General features: G+C 33.0%; 1 protein-coding gene across 9 annotated transcripts in view; it reads left to right on the forward strand.

Moving 5' to 3' along the window:
- Positions 1-20,750, forward strand: part of CREM (cAMP responsive element modulator) — a 61,606-nt gene that overhangs the window by 20,092 nt on the left and 20,764 nt on the right. For all 9 annotated transcript variants that reach the window (XM_025046397.1, XM_025046400.1, XM_025046395.1 and 6 more), the window contains 3 exons: positions 10,252-10,398; positions 12,318-12,415; positions 12,559-12,701. In XM_025046397.1, coding sequence (XP_024902165.1) covers positions 10,252-10,398; positions 12,318-12,415; positions 12,559-12,701 — 388 coding nt within the window. The remainder of the gene's footprint in view (positions 1-10,251; positions 10,399-12,317; positions 12,416-12,558; positions 12,702-20,750) is intronic.

Below are 20,750 nucleotides of genomic sequence, written 5' to 3' on the forward strand. Positions count from 1 at the left end.
CATGGAAAAGGATGTACTTTAAAATTAGCTTTCAGAAGCTTCATTCCTTATAGCTACTGATGGAGCCTGTGGGCCTGAGTGTCACCTCACCTTAACTCTGAAAGCTTAATAACTTGTAAATGACCAGTTTTCAAGGATTCAGCAAAGATAAAAAGGAAAGATGAAAGGAGCAGACAAGAGTCATAGAACTGGAAGGAGACTGGAGATCATCAGGGTCAGCATCGTGCTTCGAGAGAATTAGTTCTAATATGAAATTTAACCTTTCCGAAGACCTCTATATTTTTGGAAATAAGGGACTCTGGGGAGCAGAGAAAACCGCTAGGGAATGTGGTTCAGGTGTTATATTCTGCTAGTCTCATTTTTTATCCTCTCTGTTCTAAATGCAGACAGCATGTAAAAAAATACCTCAGAATAAAGCAGACCTAAAACACAGTGGAGGATTGAAGTAGGGACAGTTTAACAAGGGATATATTTTAATGTATGAGTTGTGTGTTTTCTTTTTCAATCTGGTGGAAAATTGAACTAGTATGTTTCATCGTTGTGGCCAGACATGTCAAAAATCCATGTTCTTGGTCCTAAATAGGACCAGAAAAGATGTGGGTGGATAGCTATCAGAAAATCAAATGAACCCAAGCAACATTTGCTGTTGATAATGGGTCAGTAGCATCATATTTGTATATTAAAGATAGTCTGCATTGTGTTAGGTTGATTTAGTATATTTAGTGTCACCTAAGTAGATTTAGTTTAAGCTCAGTGTTTAACTGCATCTTGTTGTTAGACTTCAATATACTAATTCCCTTACTCGATGGACTCTTACTGAAGGAGAAAAATGGTCCTCTTAAGATTTTGAAGTAAAAATTTACATTTTACTGTTGACTTTCTATTGCTCTTTGTATGTATTCCTCTCCCTGGCACTTTTTCATTGCTCTTATTTAATTTTTTTTTTAAATGTGATGTTTGTATTCACTTAGAATTATCTCTAAAAATGAACAAAAGTTGGAAGAAAAAGTAAAAGTTAATTTTTTTCAATAAATGTTAAATCCACATTATATGTTGTTCCTCAATCAGCTAATTCAAGAAAATATACTACTTTCAAATGTAACTCATTTTTGAAGGTAATTCAAGGTTTGAGGGACATAAGTAAAAGTAATTATGAACTGTTAATGTAAGTGACCATTTGTTCCATTTGAATAAGAATTTATTATTTACTTGTACTCGTATTTTGACAATTTTATGTATAATAGTATCTTTCTTTAAAGGTTAGTTTTGGTTTTAGAATGCACTCTATATTTTCATTCCAGTGTATTCAAGGTAGTAATACTTTGAATAAAATGATGTTTCAAAAGTAATTTCAGCAGGTACGAATCAAAGTCATATTTCAGGAAAAGATTTTGTTTTTATATTTCTTATAATCACACACCAAAAAATTCACCCAAATTTGTTTTAGTGTTTGAGAGGTAAAGATTTTGTCATTTATAATGATTTCCTATGAGATTTGGGTACTTTTTGTTTAGTGTAACATTCTCAGTTTTAGTAACAGATAGTTTGTCACTAACAGTAATGGAGAAATAACTGAGTATAAATGCAGTTATTTTTTACCCTTTTCTCTGATATTTTCTAGTAAATGTAGTTTGAGGGGATGTTGCAAGCAGAAATGTTGCTGCAGGGGTATAGAGTTTCAGATTTTCAAGATAAAAATGTTCTGGAGATCTGTTTCACAACAGTGTGAATATACTTACTACTGAATTGTACACTTAAAGCTGGTTAAAATGGTAAATTTTATGTTATATATATTTTTACCACCAAAAAAAGAACAAAAAAATAGACTAGATATTGAAATTTGAAAAAGGGAAATATTAATTTTTATAATTTATTTGAATAAGATTTAGAAATTATTTGCTTTGCCTTATTTTAATTTTTGTTACTACAACCTTTGTAAATCCCATATCGTTAAAGGAATTACATTTGGAAAACAGGCTTTGGGAAATTTTCACTTCATTGATTGTGATGACATCTTAAGTGCTCTCATAAATGTGAGTTTTCTGAGCCCTATCAGAGATGAAACTCTAGTTCTCCAAGACGGCATAGAAGAGAAAAGCCTGTATGATATTGAATGTATTATGAGACAAAATCAGATGAAGATGTTACGAGCAGAAATAGTTCAGGAACATATTACTTTTAAATATGCAGCAGTAGACCTTATTTTGGCAGATTTGATGAAATAAATGTTTTAATTTAATCTATGATTAAATTAAATGAAATTAAACAATAATAACAAAAGTGGGCATTTATTGAATACTCAGTATTTTCCAAGTACTTTTCTAAGACATTACACACATTGACTCAGTCCTCACAGCAACTTTATATAAAGTAACTATTTTCATTCTCATTGACAGTTGAGGAAAATGAGGTACAGAGAAGCTGAATAATTTAAGTTAGGTCTTACAGCAAATAAAAGATGAGCCAAGGTTAGTACCCAGGCAATCAGGCTTTAGATTTCACTAAGCACTCTTTACTTGTAATAAATAGGTGCTCAGTGTTGAACCAGACCATTTCAAAGGATATTACCTTGGGAAATCCATAGTGCAGGTAGTAATAATATATGCTATATATATATATAGAGAGAGAGAAAGAGAGAGTATATGTATATATGCAATAGTTATGCATAGTACTAGGTATATATGGTAACATGCACATGTACAGTTCTATACAGTATATATACATATAGTTACTGTATAGAACTGTACATGTGCATGTTACCATATATACCTAGTACTATGCATAACTATTGCATATATACATATACTCTATACTGTTACACCATTATTCAGTAGCAGATAAGATAGTTTCATATTTAGATCCCAACTCAGCTTTTGACTTCGGGTGTGTGTAGAGAATACAAAATTTAAATTTTATTCGTGTTGCTATATTAGTAAATGTTTCCATGTATTCCTGGCACCAATAGCTATTCTGTGTGTTGAACTGTAATTCTAGGGCCAAGAGTATGAGATCACATAGATCTTTAGAATTATGTCTATTGAGATGATGAGGAAATCAGTCCCATTGCCTTTGGTAAAATCAATTTATTGTTTTCCTGGAGAGAAGCCAGTTAATTATCATATCATATCAAATTTGGGGCCATAGTTATTACTATTCTTGTGTGGTGAAAAAAATGAATAAAATCTTCAATCTTAGCAAGTTTAAGTATACAGTTCAGTACTGTTAAGTATATTCCCATTGTTGTGAAACAGATCTCCAGAATTTCTTCATCTTGCAAATCTAAAACTCTATACCCATTACACAACAATTCCCTTAATGCCCTCCCCTCAGCCTCTGTTAACCACCATTCTACCTTCTGTTTCTATGAGCTTGATTACTTTTAGATACTTCATATAAGTGGAATCATCAGTATTTGTCTTTTCAGGACTAGCTTATTTCGCTTAGTATAATATCCCCAAGGTTCATCCATGTTATAGCATGTGATACAGTTTTCTTTGTTTTTAAGGCTGAATAATGTTCCTTTGTTGGTACATACCACATCTTGTTGTGCCAAGTCATTAATCTTCAGGACTCATACCAAGTACTTGTTAGAAGAAATAAGATAGAATAATTCAAGTGAATTGCAGTTTGCTTCATAGATGTTTTTAAAAGAGTTAATTTCGGTCAGAAATAAAGATTAACGTAAAGTTTGGATAATAAGTGGTTTTAGGCATTCGTTCTGTGGTTTCTGGCTTTTGGCATGAACATTTCTTATTCATTATTAGAAATGATCTGTATTATTGTTAAGAGTAGTTTTAATATCCACTGTTTGCCCTTGTAAGATACTTGCTGGGTAAATGCCATTTTTGGTTCAGGATCTCATTGCAACTTACTTTACTTTGTTTATTTATTACTTTGAAATACATTTGGGTAGTGAATTATGATCAGTTTTATTTTCAGTCTTACTGAAACCAAATATAGGATTGATTTTTAAAAATTCTTGAGCTAAAAGAATTTTGACTTGTATAAAGATCATGTTTGTGTTCATAGTATTTTTAAATGTATTATGATAAATGGCGGTTAGAATATAAAATGATGCTCCATCTACTAAAAGTAGGAAATTCAAAATACTGTAAGAATTGCTAGGGGGAAAAGTTAGCTGGTGCATTGTTTTCGAAAGCATAAAGAACCCCTAATTTTTATTTGACCTCAAATGATTAGTACTACTTATTGGAAGTATTATCAAAATAGACTCTAATTAAAAATGACTTGATTCTGATATTTGCTTTGCTTTCAAAAGAGGAATTTTAAAAAAGATATAATATTCAGCTATTTATATTTAAAATGCCAGAAAAAGTGATCAACTTGCTCCTTTTTGTTTTATTATAGATTATAGATTTCAGATTATATTTATGCTCTACCACACACACAGAGGACTTGAGACAGCAACATCCCCACGTAATCCTCTTTAGAATTTGAACATAGATATAAAAATACCAGTTATATGTGGCTAGCTCTGTTATAAATAAATATTTTTAATTAATATTCTCAAGGTAAAATTAAGTAAAATTTAACTCTATTGATTTTGCAATTTGCTAGCCACAGTGTTTAAAAAGAAAACTCAGTGGGAAAGAGAGTCACTAAAGATGCTAAAATAAGAGTGCTGCGATTTTCACTTTGTCTTCTTAGCACAATTAGATAGGACTTTAAAAAATAAAGCAAAATATTTTGCATCTTATTCAAATATTCGCACTTATATTATTTTTATGTTTGCAATCTTAAAATGTTTGAAATAGTCTTTAAACACTTTTTTCTGTAGAAGAAACAGACTCTTTTGAGAATCCTGTCTTAATACACAGAAATCAGGATAGTTTTCCAACATCTTGCTCAGAATGTTAGTGGATTTTTATTGTAGTCCTTGAAATTAAAATAGGTAATAGTATATAGATTTGATTTCTCAGGCAGCAGAGTTGATAGCAAAATCTGTTATATTGTAAATTCCCATTTTTTCATCCTTTATTAACTATCTTGAATGTGGGCCCAGAAGCTTTGTGACATTTGCATCTGTACTGTGACATCATAAACCCCCATCATAAGGGAACCTGGCTACAGATTAGAGCTACTCTACTAAGTGCTAATCAAATGCTGTGTTACAAATTGTGAGGTTTTCTCAGTTATAAGTATCTTTATTAGGATTTTTTAAAATTGCAAAGCCAAGTAAGGCTGTCAATTGCATCATCTTAACTTATTCCTTCAGATTACTGTCTATAGTGGGGTTTTCGGTGGATGTGGTGGCATCAGCATAATCTATGTTTCAGGCATCCTGTAGAAGAGGATTATTCTTCAGGGGAGCTGGAAAAAAAGGTAAATTATGTCTACTATGAGTTCATTCTACACATTTTTAGAGCCTCATATAAAGAGGTACGAAACTATGAAATATAAAATACATCCATTTTATGTTTTTGTTTTTTGAGCAGGTGCCTACTTGATTTGTTGGAATGTGATGAATATATTCATAGATTTTCCTATGGCTTTCTCCTTGTCTTCATTCGCACAAATGTTCTCTCCTCTGAGAAGCTTTCCATATCATAGGTATATCCTAAATAGCCTCCTTCCACGCTCCCTCGTCACTCTCTGATCATTTACCCTGCTTTATTTTTCTTTTAAGAATTTAGCCCCACCCAAAATTATGTATTTGTGGGTGGAGAGCAGAGACTTTTCTTGTTCACTGCTATATACCTACCCCTGTCTATACTGGTCCACATGGTAGGCTCACAATAAATATTTGTTGAATGAATAAAAGAATGAGTTAGTTCATAAGTAAGACTTGTTTCTGTGAGATTTTTGATTGATTAAAAAGTCTTAGAATGAATATTTGATATTTATAAAAAAGATTGTTCCCAATTTCTGCCTACAGTATGCACATTTTAGTTCAAGTGAACTAAAGTTTATGTCTCTGTAATAGTATCTTTTAGGAAAAGCTTAATTTCCTCCTCTCTCCAGAGCTTCTTTAGAATTCTTTTTGCGTATTATGAATAAAGTAATCTATAATACTCTTATAGATTACTCTTGTCAGTATTTTTCAGATCTTTATTTCCTGTCTAAGCTCTAACCCAAGCATTAGTCCCATAATTCTTGCCTATTATACATTTCCACCTGGTTGTCTTAGCATTGCTTTCAACCTGGCCTACCTGAAACTAAATCTGCCTCCTTACCCCAAACAGATGCTCCTTTATTTACTCATTTTTGCCTTTGGGGCCACCATGACGAACTTGATTCATTGCATTTGTTCCTTTTATGCCATCTGTGTACCATACTTAAAGGGTACCATACATTTGGTCATGTGATCAGTATAAAAATATAATGTTAAAAGGGAGCCATATGAATTTTTTTTATGAATAATGAAATTAATTAATGAATAGTGAAATTTAGCTTGTTAACTCTACCAATACAGTTATAGGCTTAATGCTAGTCACCAGTTTTAGCAAAACCAGTGAGACTATAGAATGTCTGACAGGTTCTTTAGATGTAAGGTTTTGTTTATTTTTAAGGATACGTCTGAATTCTAACTCCAGGGTATGTCACTTGTGCTGGTTCTCAGCCTTTATTCCAGTAGTTTAATGAAAGAGTTCTCATGAGCTTTTTCACTGCCTAGAATTTGGACATAGAGGAGTTTCATCGTGGTAACAGAATTCATATAACTCATCTCTAGAATTCTGGGAATATAGTTTTGTATTGGTGGGTGTAGCTCCTTTTCCACAGCAGGTATTGACACAGCCATTTTGTTAGAGTGATTGTTTAATAAATTAAAATCCTGAAAATTATACTTGAAAGATAATTAAAGCAACTGAAAGCATGATTTATACTTATCAAAACCCCATGACTTTTTCTTGAGTTGTGATTTCTTCAAAATATCTTCTTTGAAGCTGGGGCATTTCCCCACAGAAAGTGAATATGGGCACTAGTTACCATTTTAATCCACAGATCTAGTCTGTAAGAATACTTGTAGTACTCTTGGATATAATTTATATATTTTGCTCAGTCTCTGACATATGAAAACTCTACCAAGGTTACTGGATATGATTGTTTTGGCCGTGAAGCTGAAATCCAGCCTGCCTCAACACTCTGCCCTTCAGATTGTGAGCCAGAGCCTTGGGGGCTACACTGAGATAGAGCAGCATTTTTCAAAGTATTGTACACACAACCTTAGGGAAGACTCTGCGGCCTCTTAAAGGAGGTTTAGGAGGTCAAAACTATTTTCACAGAAATGCTAAGATCTGTTTTCCTTTTTCTTTGTATTGCCATTTGCACTGATGATACAAAAACAATGGAGGCGGAGTAAAACTGTTGGTCCCTTATCAGGAATCAAGTCAGTGACACCAAAATGTATAGTTGTCATTGTTTTCTTCATTGCCATTCACTTGCAGTGAAAAAGTCAGTTTCATTAAGAATATCCTTAATGAAGCAGTAAATACTACCAATTATATTAAATCTTGACCCTTCAGTACACGTTGTTTTAATATTGTTTTGAAATTGGGACATTCACTGAAGGCATTTCTGCTGTGCACTTAAGACCGATGGTGTTCTTGGGGGGAAAAAAAACGTGAGTTATTTTTTGAGCAGTAGGATGATCTAGCTGGGTTTTTTCCACAGGACATTTTTGTCAAAAGAATGGTTAGTGTTCACTGTTATTGATAAAATTCCAGCTTTTAGGCTGAATTTTTGAATTTTGGAAAACCTGCATCTGCCATTCTGAGCGTGATAGCTTCCTAGTATTTATAGTTTTCTGATGAGATTGATGATATTTTAATGAACATGCTTTTCTGATAGTGTATTATGAAGTGTGTTAGTATTTGAGAGATCCGCTTAACTCAGTGAACCAATGTTTTCCACATAACTGCGTGTTACCAAATCGTGCATGGGCAAAGGTCTATCCAAAGTACCAGATCCAGCAGTGGATTTTAATGTAACAAATGTGGTTTCAGATTACACATTGCAACTAACCCTTGAGAAACAATCACTTGTCAAATTTTGGTATAGTATCAGAGAATATCCACATTTTTTAAATAGCTATAAAAATACTCTTTTTCAATCATACATCTGTGTCAGGTTCAGATTTTCTTTATATACCAACTAAAATAATATATTGCAACAGATTAAGTGCAGAAGTAGGTATAAAAATCTAGCTGTTTTCAGTTAAACTAGATATTAAAAGAACTTGTAAAAACAAAACATTGATATTAGTAAGTTTTTAGAAAAATGTAATCTTCATAAAGTATTGTTAGCATGTAATAGAATTTTTTTTTAAATAAGTTACTAAGTATTTTTTAAATTTCTCCATTTTAATTCCCAATATGATAAATATCAATACATATACCCAGTGTTGTTCTGGCGCTGGCTTCTGAGAGCTGATGTACACATCTTTTTTCCAATTTTGTATTCAGTGCCATTCTTTGGGAGCTCGAAATCTGCCATAGTTAGGAGTATTTACATTACAGAAATCGGCAAAAGTTACAAATCAGGGATCTCCCTTCCCAGAAGCTGTTTGTTAAACATTTACAGCACCCTACTGGATATAAATTACATAAACAAAAGCTCTTTGAGATCATCATTAATTTTTCAGAATGTCAAGGCGTCTGTCCTAAGACTAAAAAGTTGTGGCAAAAGGAGTACCTTTAAGTAATTGGTTCACGCAGAGTTAGGTACCTTTTTATAATTCATACAGAATTGCTTTTTTGTTCTGGGAACATCTGTAGAATAAATCTTCCCAATTTTTTTTTAACTTCTAGTTGTTAAATCTACTGGTTCCATTATGGGATAACTTTTTTCTTTGCCTTGAAATCTAAGGTAGACAATAATACTCCAGGGCAGGTAGGATGAAATTTCTCTTAGGATACATGTCTGTGCCCTAGTTTCTCACCTTCCTGTCCCAGTGTTATCCAGGCTCATATCAAGGTCCAACTCAAGCTGTGGCTTCTACACAAAACTTCACTTATTTTTTTAGGCTCATACCGATCTTTCTTTTACGTACTCCAATGACTTTCATGGACTGTACAATGGAAAAATTAGTCCTAAACTGTTTAGTAGGCTATTGTTTCTTAGATGTTAGTTTTAGCAATTCTACTTTTGATTCTTGTGCACCTTGTACAGTGCTCACCATATAGGTTCTCATGCATGGATAAAAGATTTTGTTTTTGGATTGCCAGAGAAGTTTACCTTCTAAGGAAATGATGTTTTAAATAAACCTTATTTGTTATAAATCAAGTTTTTAATAATTCTCTTAAAGTATTAGTATAAATAGATTGGAAATCATTGGTAAGGTCCCACAGATTTCTGCAAAATTTGTATGATTCTATCATTCATCATAGGTTTCTGTGATGGTAGAAGTCTGACTATTTTGAGTAAGTCATAGTGAGTAGAGAAACTTAGTGAAATGAGGTGGTTTTAAGATTACACTGGCCTATAGGACTGAGTGGTTTACTAATTAGAATACTTTGCAGGTGTTGAGTCCAGAGGCTTGGAGATATTATTGTGTTTTGCCAGTAGAGATCTCTGTTGAAAGCACTCAAGGTAGTTAGGAGATGACCCAGTAGGAGTACCCTTCTCTCTGTACAAGCTACGTGGCGGTTCTGGCCCTCTTGAGCTGGATGCTCAAGCTAGGGGAGAGAAAAAGTGAGAGGGCCACACACACTCCAAAGCATGAGCTTTCTCTGGGCCAGAGACACTAAGGGCTCTCCCACCACCCATGGGAGGTCCTGGGATTTCTTTGGCCTGTGCTTTTTTTGTGTGATTATGGGGACAAAAGTAACTGATGTTCATCAGTAAATTGCATCTGGAGTAATACTAGAATATCATATGTTGAATGTTTCATTTATTGAAAGATAATTCACCATAGTTAATTTCTGTCTTCAATTTGTCTTAAGAAGTTAGAAAGGGTAGTTTATACTCTGGCCTAAATAAGGCTTCACTGTTAATAGTCTTGAGGTCGTAGTGAGGTAGTTTAACTGCTTTAGAACTTTGTGCTTGGAACATTCTTAGCCACCGAAGCATGGGAACTGAAAGTGAGGAGCATGGGTTCTTTACTATCACATCAGAGAATGACTGTTCCAGGACAGTGATCACCTCCTAATGGTAAGTACCCCAGCTTGCTTGTCATTTCTTAGAAAGAGGAAAAATAGGCAAGTCATCATAGTGAGTGGTATTTCTTTTCAGAAAAGCAAAAGGAACAATAAAATGCCCAGCCTTAATCCTTAATGATGATCATTTTTGCAGGTTTCTGTAGCTGGATCAGGCACCGGAAGAGGCTCCCCAGCTGTAACTCTAGTACAGTTACCTTCGGGCCAAACTGTACATGTCCAGGGAGTAATTCAGACACCACAGCCATCGGTTATTCAGTCACCACAAATACAAACTGTTCAGGTTAGCTTCCTTCCCTGATGATTTGTCTTTGACCTACTTGAGCCTTTTCTTTTCTTTCTTTTTTTTTTTTTTTAACTAATTCAATTATCCTCTTTTCCTTGTATAGCTTTTACGCTCAAATCATTTTATTAGACATTTGGAGGAATTTCCTTTTCCGTGTAAAGTGCATTGTGCTCTCCTAGATACATAGATTTGACTTAAGAGTTACCATTTTGTTGTTAGCTCTTAATTTGCAGGATGAGTAATTGCCAGATGAGTGAGACTTCAAATTGTTCTGTGCTCAAACTCAGATTTATTTAGCAGAGCTCTCCAATGGTGCTTAAAAATATTTTGAGGATTCTTTGGAGAAGATGTCTGATAAACACAGTAATAGAAAGAATATAGTACTGATGTTTTCATGATTATTCACATTAGTAGTTAGGTAGAAATTTAAGTTTGTTTTCAATTTAATATGTGTAATCCATAGGAAATAATGATACTACGGTCTTCTTTGTCTTACGTTTCACATCATGTACCCCACTCAGATTAAACCTTAGTTTTGTAGATGTAATTATTATTGTGGTTGTGATCTAGAGATGTGTTTTTATTATTGTCAAGGTTGGTCATAAATCTTTAACATTTCTTGAAGCTAAAACATTTTTTTTTTGCATCAATAGTTGTAAATTATTAAGTGTGCATTTTTAAAAGTATACTTTTCTTGTTTATTGAATTTATTTCTTTTTTTTTTTCGGTCAGTTTGTTATCCTTTAAGTTATTTGAATCTAATTGATGACTAAAAGGTCTTTGAAAAAACATTGATGCACATACTTAGTCTTGTTCTTTTTCTGCATTGTTGAGTACAGTTTATTGCAGAATAAGGATGAAGGTTGTAACATATTTGAAATAATAAATCCACATGCATTAAAAGCTTGGTTATCTTTGCAGCACCAAGTGCTTTTTCCTGTGTTCAAAAGTTTAAGAATAATTCTCACTATTGTCTTTTTTTTCTCCTTGTGATGACTCTTGATTCCAAGATTTCCTGACTCTTTCTAACCCTAATTATAAAACAAGAAAGTCTTTTCACGCTTTCTTTTGTATTATGACTTTTATTAAACATTTCTAAATATTGCCCAAATCAAATTCCCATATAATTGCAATATTAAGTAAAGTGAATTTTGTAAACTTAGAACTGTCTTAAGCCCTGAATGCTAAATGGCTGAATATAATGAGAGCAATCATGTTGTAGAGAGATTTATTATTTTAGTTTTCTGACTTTGTTTAATAGTCATGTTATTATTACTTGAAAAAAATGAAATCATGCTTAAAACTCTGATCTTTTAAGGAGAAATTTCTTATTGTGACCTTCAAGAACTACTATTATTAAGTCCCAACCTACTTTATTTTATAGCTTCTACCAGGCTTATTTACTCACTTGTTTACCTGTTTAAATATTCTTTCTTCTTTGAATCTATCTAATGTCTAATTTGAAGACCCAGTTCAAGTCAGTTGTGGTATTGTGAAGAGGGCAGTGACATTAAAATGTTTTTTCCTGCCTCTGTCACTTGTTCACTCACTTGCTGCTGGAAATTTTTCAAGTACTTCCAGGGTTGAGATCTTAGATCTTATGTATCTTATATTTAGGCCTTTCCTGCGAAGCCTCACTTGACATTCCAACCACTCTTTTATTGGCATTTCTGTAGTAGTGTTTATTATTTGTACCATTCCTTTCCATACACATTTGTTCTACAACTAAAATCTTTGTGTCTGTGCTTCCTTTCCTAAGCCAGGAGTGAACTCCATTAGTGTGGGTTCAGTGTGTTCTATTGCTGGGCGCTTCCCCAGCCTGGCTTAGGGCTGCACACAGAGACCCTTAATTGCCCTTTTTTGAATGAAGACGGTCATATGTTTTATGATGCATTTCAGAAACTCTTGTATTATAGGTAGCAACAATTGCAGAGACAGATGAGTCTGCAGAATCAGAAGGTGTAATTGATTCTCATAAACGTAGAGAAATCCTTTCACGAAGGCCCTCTTATCGGTAAGTTAATTAAATTTCCTACTGTGGTGATACTTTTTTCAAAAAAAGAGTAATTATACTTCAAACTAATCCTTCCATTATAGCTTCTATTTTAAATCTCATTCATGTATCTTAATTATTTGTTTTGTTAAATTATATTTTAGAAAAATACTGAATGAACTTTCCTCTGATGTGCATGGTGTTCCCAAGATTGAAGAAGAAAAATCAGAGGAAGAAGGAACACCACCTAACATCGCTACCATGGCAGTACCGACTAGCATATATCAGACTAGCACGGGGCAATACAGTATGTATGCTGCAATTCGATATGATACAGTGCTAGCTTTAAGCCTTCTCTCATTACATTGAAGCAACTCGGGTTTTGGCATTAAATTGTTTCATTTTAAAATGCATCATAATACCTAAATTGTGTATCATAGAAAGAATAGTACATGTTAAAGGAGCAGAGATTTGTACTGATAGCTGTCATATACTTTTGAAAAGTAAAAATTTTTTTACTGAATATAGAAGAAAATTTTGGGGTGAAAATAAAGGGAAGAGTTTTTTTCTTAATTTTATGTTTATCTTCATGTTTAGTAAAAATTTTTAAATTACTGTTTTGTTGCCTTTATGATGCATGCAAACATAAGATAAATGTCTGTATTTCATTCTTGTTGGCTTTTACCAACAATTACATTTTATACTTACTAATTTAAAAGAGGTAAATATGTTTTCTAAATTATGTTTTAAATGTAATTCTGTTTTCACTACTCTACTGTGTTCATTTGTGCTGCAGTTTTTTCTAGATGAGAATGGAAAAATCATTTATTTTTAAAAACTACAGTAATTGGACAGATCATTTTATATGAAATTTTAAGCACCAAAAGCTCTAAATAAACAGATACACTCACATTTAGTCTTGTGCATTTTAATGGGCTGTTAATTCTGTGCTTTTTCCTGCAATTAAAGCACTAGTTTTTTTCCCAAATCAAGACCATTTGATACTTAAAAATACTTAAGTAAAAATAAGAGCTAGGAAGAAAAAAATGGGAGGAGACAGGAAAAAAGTTAAAAAAGAAAAACTGCTTAGGTACTGGAATATGTGTGATATTAAATACGCGTTGGTCCAAAAACAGTGTTAAGATTTTAGATGTGTTTTCTGTTTCCCTTTAAAAAAGCAGTAATATGTAGAAAAAGTCTCAAATCTTAATTTAAGACTTGGCTGTTACAACAAGCTTATAATATTTTTTAATCTGTGGGAAGACCTTATAGAATCATTTGGGTTGTTTTTTTTTTAGGGTTTTTCTTATAGTAGATTTGCAGCATTAAACATTCTCCTTTCGTAGTTCCAGATCTCCTTCATGATACCTGGCAGAACTGGGGTATAATTTGTTCACAGCCTCTATAGGACATAGTGGACATGTCCCAAGTCAATGTTAGGAAAGCAAAACTTCCCATTATCTGTAAGAGTCGGAGGCTTTCACTGTCATTTCTCTTTTGTTACTTCTCTGATTTATATTCCTTTGCGTCTGACCCACTGTGAACTTATGGTAGTAGTTTTAGAACTGAAAATCAGAGTTTGCCAGCCATGTGCCTCTACAGTACAGCACACAGGTCACAGGAGTGCTGAGCTCTGTCATGCCCTCTGTCCCCAGAATGGCAGTGCATGGCTTGCATGGTGCTGCTGGAACCTCCTGACTGGTCAGCTCTAGGCTTGAGTAGTGGGCTGTACACATGTTATTTTCTATTTGTGTCATGACAAGAAAAAGGTTGGAAATTACTGCCGAAATAATGCTCAGACATCTTAAAGTTTGGGGGACTATGTAAAATGCTGTCATCGTGAACATTTCTCTAGCATATACTAATGCTGCTTAGGAATGGATAAAAGCAGTTATCTCTTTACAAGGTGGTATGGACAGGGATGCTGTGGGTTAATTTGTTTAGGTTATTAGCTGAAAATTTGAAATCATGAAAACATTAGGTTGAGACAATATTGAAGGTAGAGATGATATAGGGGAGACACCCTGGTCCTGCCATTTCGCTAACTGGATTCGAACAAGAAGCTCTATTTTCAAATCTCAGGTTTTTAGTCTTTGAAGCGAGAGTAATACTAAATTGCCAGACTCAGGTTAGTGTGAGGACACAAGGAGATAACAGGTAAAAGACGGTTAAGAGACATGCTACTTTGATATGAAATAGAAATGTAAGCTAGCCATGGTGATGTCTCATTCACAGTTGCCAGGGCCAAAGCCTTTATTTCTTATACTCTTAGTACAGCTAGGAGCAGAGGGCTCATTTAACATCATTGTAGGTAGGGAGTGGGGGTGTTTAGTTAGGAGCTCTGGTTGAGAAGTAGAAAATCCAATGTTTAGAAGTTAGACATTTATCTATTTGTCATATTAGAGGTCATGGACTACCTCTTAGTATTGAACCCATACAGTATTGATCCTGGCAGTAATTTTAATGAAAAGTCGTGGTAGTCCAAAGATAAAAATTGGCATTTATTGGTTCATGAAAAGCGACATAGTCTTTGTTAAAAATGTGTTTCTTAGACATTTAGTGACCCTTGTTTCTGTCAATAATTATTTCATTTGAAGAGTAAATACTACTATTTCAATTTTTTAGGAGGCATTTACTTTAATGGGAGGGTAAATGTATACTTACACATATACAAGATCCATTTTCATTAGTCGTATTTCTTACTAGGAATAACAACAGATATTAATGCTTTAATGTTGTTCCTAAATATCTAGAATAGAATCAGTCTGGTATCCTTTGGATTTTAGAATAGAGGAGTTTATTTTAGTAGAATTTCTGGAGATATTTCATGTACCTGTTTTTGAGATCCTTTTATAATGTTTTATTATAAAAATAACTTTTTAAGTTTTATTCTTTATTCAACTTTTATCCATGGATGACTTTCCCCCAAACTTCGCTTCATGTCTTTTTTCCAAAGATTATTAATTTAGATTATTTATTTTTAATTTGATGTATAAGTTGAAAACAAAAAGACCTTTGTGTGTTGAAGTTGAACAAAATAAAAATAAGTATACTCAGGTTTCCCCATAAACAAGCTGTTACATTTTTAAGAGCTGAAAGTTCGATATTTGACAGAAATTGGCCTTATCATTTCAACCTGTCTTTGAATCACAAACACTAAGAAGTGAAAGTTAGAATAGGCTACTCCCTTGGCGGGGTGGGACAGGAAAAAATAATTTTAAATGGGCAGGGATTTATTGCAACACCAAGAAAATGAGCTACACTTGAAAAATCTTTACTGGAAGTACAGATCTTAGTGATAAGTCTGCTGTATGCCAATTAAATCATTCTGGTCAAAGAAAATCTATCGTGTTTCAGAATAATATTTTTTAAAGATGGTGGTTTAGAATTAGCAAAGGTTACTTGCTGCATAAGACATGCATTAAATGAGTGAATTCATATAAATGCATAGTAAAAGCAACTAAAGAAATTAAAATGTTTGAAGTTTAATTTATTAAATTTTCTCTAAAGACAGGTTTGTTTGTTTTTTTAATCTCTCACTTTACTATACCTGATCTGACCTCCTTACTTACCCATTAAGGACTGTCACCCAAGTCTTCAAATTATTTTTTTAATGTCCCATCTCTTGGCCTGCTCCTACTTTATTTTACTGGGAACCTTGTTAGAATGAGTCTCTATTAACTTATCTCTACTGGAATTTAGACCACTAAAGGTAAGTGGGTCAATACAAAATTCATTAGTTATCAAAAAGATATATGTGAACTATGTGGACTGCTAAAGAATTCAGAATTCTCAGGAGGCTCATATGAATAAACACTGGTTCCAATTCTTCATAAAGGAATTTGCACATGGTAGGCTTACACATTCTAAAGTAAATTCAGTTGCATTTATTACTGTTAGTAATGACTTTGCTTACATTCCCCCAAGGTAACTTTCAAAGCAAACATAAAATGTATCTATTTAATATAAATATGGCTTTTTAACCTTGGTGTTGCTATTCTTGTTCTAGCTTGAGGATGTTTAAGTGTTTCTTCTGCTTTTACGGCAGGAGTACTCACAGGTTCTGTTTTGTGCTTAATTTTTTAATTTAAATCTGAGAATTCACTGGAATGAAGTCTGTTCTTTTTAAAATTAATTCAGTGAAAATTTAGGAATCTTTTTATTGCAGTTTGGAATAAAGATGGTTTTAAATTATAATTAAACATTTACATGTTTATGTTTTTGAAGTAGCTCATATATACAGTTTTAGGATTAAAAAGATGTTAGCATCAAGTAAAAAAAGGTCAGATGAAATCTTAAATAAATGCTACTCTTATTTGGTCATAAACTTTTTTTGTTTTTGTTTTCTACCCTTATTTATCTTTCTTTTTTCCTTTAGTGAATATATAAGACTTTAAAATATTTCTTAATTACAAATTATTTTACCAAAATACTTGAGTTCTCATTCTGTAAGAAATATTTTCCTTCAATATTATTAATAGTTTTAGGAGAGAAGTGCTATGAGTAGTGGAAGTAGCAGATTTTTTTTTTAACAGTTTTGTATACTAGGAATTTTTAAAGAATTTATTGCCTAGAATAGTTGATATGATAGCATCCTAGTTACTGTGGTAGATAAGTTGGTGATGGAGAAAGCATACTTGGGTTATACTATTTTAAAACTAAATACCATGACTGTATAAAGATATACATATAAAAACATTTGTATAACCACGAAAACTCACTTAGTAAATTAATGAATTACACTCTTATCTAGATGAATGCTTTCTTTTTTTTAAATTTTACTTTATTAGTTTCAAGTATACAGTACATTGGTTAGACATTTATATACCCCTAATTACTCTTTCCTTCCTCTGGGTCTCCACCTAGCCAATACATTAATGCTAACTGCATTTCCGGTGCTGTGCTCCCATCTCCGTGACCATCTGTCAACTACTAATTTTAGACAAATGCTTTCTTAATGTAAAGTCAGTGTGTCCAACATTCAGCCAGTGCATATAGAGTGACCTAGGCAATTACGTGGTTTAGCTCACCTGAGACTTAGGGGCAGGGGCGGGGTAGGAAGGCAGAAGTTAGGTACCTCCCAGAGCAACAAGGACAGCAGAGCCTAACCTCTATCCACCAGTACTACGAGCAGATAACATACTAGCAGGCTTGAATCAATTAATAATGGACATTGGAGTAGAATTTAGTTGATTATATAATCTAGCTATTCAATTTTAGTTCAATTTAGATATGAAAATGTTATTAAGCATTACTTAAAAGAAAGAGATATAGTCTAAAATAGAGACAAATTTACTTCTGTTTGAGTCCTGACTAACATTCATAGAGTGTGGACTCTACATTGTTAACAACAGTGTGGGCATGTGGCAGCCCAAGAAAGTATTAATAAAGTCTTGGTCTCCAAAGTAAAATTATTGGGAAATGCAATTTTATTTTTATTGATTACTAATGGCCTTGATATGGGCCAAACATTTTATTTAAAAATGATTAGCCAGACGTAATGTCTGGAGTTAGTTTTAAAATACTCCACAGACACAAAAAAGTTTTGGATGAGTGATAGGGGAAATGATGACATGAAATTCTTTTTAGTTTTATGTCTACTAGAAAATTCTCAAGTTTAAAAAAAAGAGCTAAAACAAAAGATGTGACTAAACTCATTTTGTTGATTTCATCTTAGCTTTTCATCAGTTTTCCTACTATTTATTTTGATGTGTACTTGCTGAAAACACATATTATTACTATCCTTGAGCGTTTTGTAACCTAAAAAAGTTTTCTCAAACCTTTTGAATACACATATGCACACACACAGGCAATTTCCAGTATCCTGAAGCATTGAGAGATCTCGTTTATTGTCAGATGAGAGGTAACATTTGGAATGGAGAGGTCCTCTGTCATTTGATAATGCCAAAATCAAGAGCACCTTTGTTATAAAAAAAAAAAGCTAGGCTAAAGTAGGAGACTTCTCAGTAGAAATATTTTCCCCCTAGAGCCAGCTTGTGTGTGTATTTAGCTTTTGTTTTTCACATCTAATTATATAATGACTTAACCAGAAAATAAAGTGATGAGAAGAACAGATTCTTAATATTATCATCTTATCATACTGTGAAGGCAAATAAGTTTGGTTGCAACTATGGAGAAACGTCAAAAAAAAAAAAAAAAGGAAAAGTATGAAAAGAAAAAAGAAAGCAAAGATCTTTGTTATCTACTTATTTCATGGTTCCTATCCTTGAAAGCAACTATTCTCACCTCATATTTTACTAGCTTGATGATTGTATTGGCATTCAAAATTAAGCTCTATTATCAGAATTTGAAACCATACTTCATTTAACTTTTCTAGATTCATAAGTGGCTTAAGTTGATTGCAATATAGTCTGTCTTGAGGAAATGATAACTATTTACTTATATTTATTGAGTGTATGATATACGTAAAAAAAAATGTGTAAAAATGACATGAATAGAACTGTTTTAAAATGGAGCCGGAGCAGCCATTCCAGATGAACCGCTACCTCCCACCCCCACTATCCCACCTTGCTCTTTAGACTTGGGCAAACCACAATTGTTTTATGAACAATTGTTTGTAAAGTCTGCAGGAACAGGGACAGTCTGATCACAAGGATTGATGATTGTGTGGATCTTCTATCTGAAGATAGAGTCAGTAAGCAATCATGTATAGCCAGTAGTACCTCAGCTTATCAGCACCAATAGGAATTTTTTCTTCTTTTCATATAATTATTCCTTTCCTTTTCCTCATAAAAACCTCTACTTTCACCCTGTAATTGAGACACTATTTGAGTTTCTGTCTGAATCTGTGCTTACCAAATTACAATTCTTTGATCCCAAATAAACGCTTGTTGTCTCTCAAGTTGGTTTTTTAATTTTAGGTTAACACTAGACTTTGTGCTTCTTACACATTGTGGTTACACTGCCTGTGCTTACTCTTTCCAAAGCACTGTTTCTATGACAACAAACTAATTATCATTTGCAAATACACATTCAGATATATGGTAACATAAAATTTATACATGGTCAGCCATGAAGGTTTAAGGAAGCATTATCTCTTCTTTTTCTTCTCTTTTAAGAAGGTAGATATAGTTAGATCTCTCTCAAACTCTTATTGTAAGGGGTGAATCCTGAGACCCTTGAAATCTTTGGAGAGTTGTGGTGAAATCTTGTTTTTAAAATGTGTATATAATGCTCTAGATGAGCCAGATAAAGTGATATTACATCAGAGTTTCTCAACCTCAGCTGTTGACATTTTGTAACTGATTCTTTAGTTTCCATCAATCTTATTCTAATATTGGCTTGTCAATGAACTAAAATGCAGAGTATGTATCTATGTTGAAGTCTGAAAAAATGATGACCCATGTTTTTGTGTTAGTCCCTAGGAACTTGGGTCAAAGAATTGAGGATTCGTTGTTGCAACCCTTTGCAATAGTTCTGATAAGTTTATCGGATCAGTTCATCACCTAAGTGGTCCTTTGCTTAGATACTGTTAAAATGTTAGGGAATGACTTGGAAATGTTCAGGATATATTTTAGATACTACTGTAACATTCCTGTAAGGCGTTTACATTGATTTATTGGTGTTGTGTTATTCTGATGATATGTTATTTTTATCTTCATTGTAAATCTAGTTAGCCAGTTTATATGTGATTTTTTTTTAAAAAAGATAGTCCTTGGTTCCACTTAATCTCTAATGTTTAAGCTAAAACATAAAGTTATAACCTTTATGTTAAAGTATACAGAACTCTCAGATATTTAGACTTGTCTATTACAGTGAAATTTAAAAACAGAACACTATTTTTTTTTAACCTTCAGTTAATATGTTAATTTTTAAACATGACTGGCAAGTCTCAGTATTTAGGGGAAATCCTATTTGTTGCCATTAGCTGAGTTAGTTATTCAAGACACTTGGTAGAGGTAAATATTGTAGCACAAATTGTTTCAATACAGTTACCTTTTAAGGTCCTTTCCAACTTAACATTTTATATTTCAGGATTCTCCTGACTTCAAAATGGGTGGTAAAGGCTACAGTTTTATAGACTTGAGCTTTAAAAACCAAAATATATAATATGTATTCCATTAAAAGCTACTTTCTTTCAATGATAAATTAGAAAAGTAGTTAGCTAAGTGAAGGTAAAATTTATTGTAATTATGATGCTTAATGGAATTTCACTGACCATTTCTTAAAAGTTAGAAGAATACTGTTCATATCTTAAAAATTTTGAAAGAATGGAGAAAATCAAGAAGCTGGACTTGCTTCCTGTCTGCATCTCCACTCTTTCTCTTAAATAATTAATTGGATGGATACCAGGGAGGAGGATAACTCCACAGGCTCTGTGTATTTCAAACAGTTA

The sequence above is a fragment of the Pteropus alecto genome, unplaced genomic scaffold (assembly GCF_000325575.1).
Source record: "Pteropus alecto unplaced genomic scaffold, ASM32557v1 scaffold204, whole genome shotgun sequence".
NCBI lineage: Eukaryota > Metazoa > Chordata > Mammalia > Chiroptera > Pteropodidae > Pteropus > Pteropus alecto.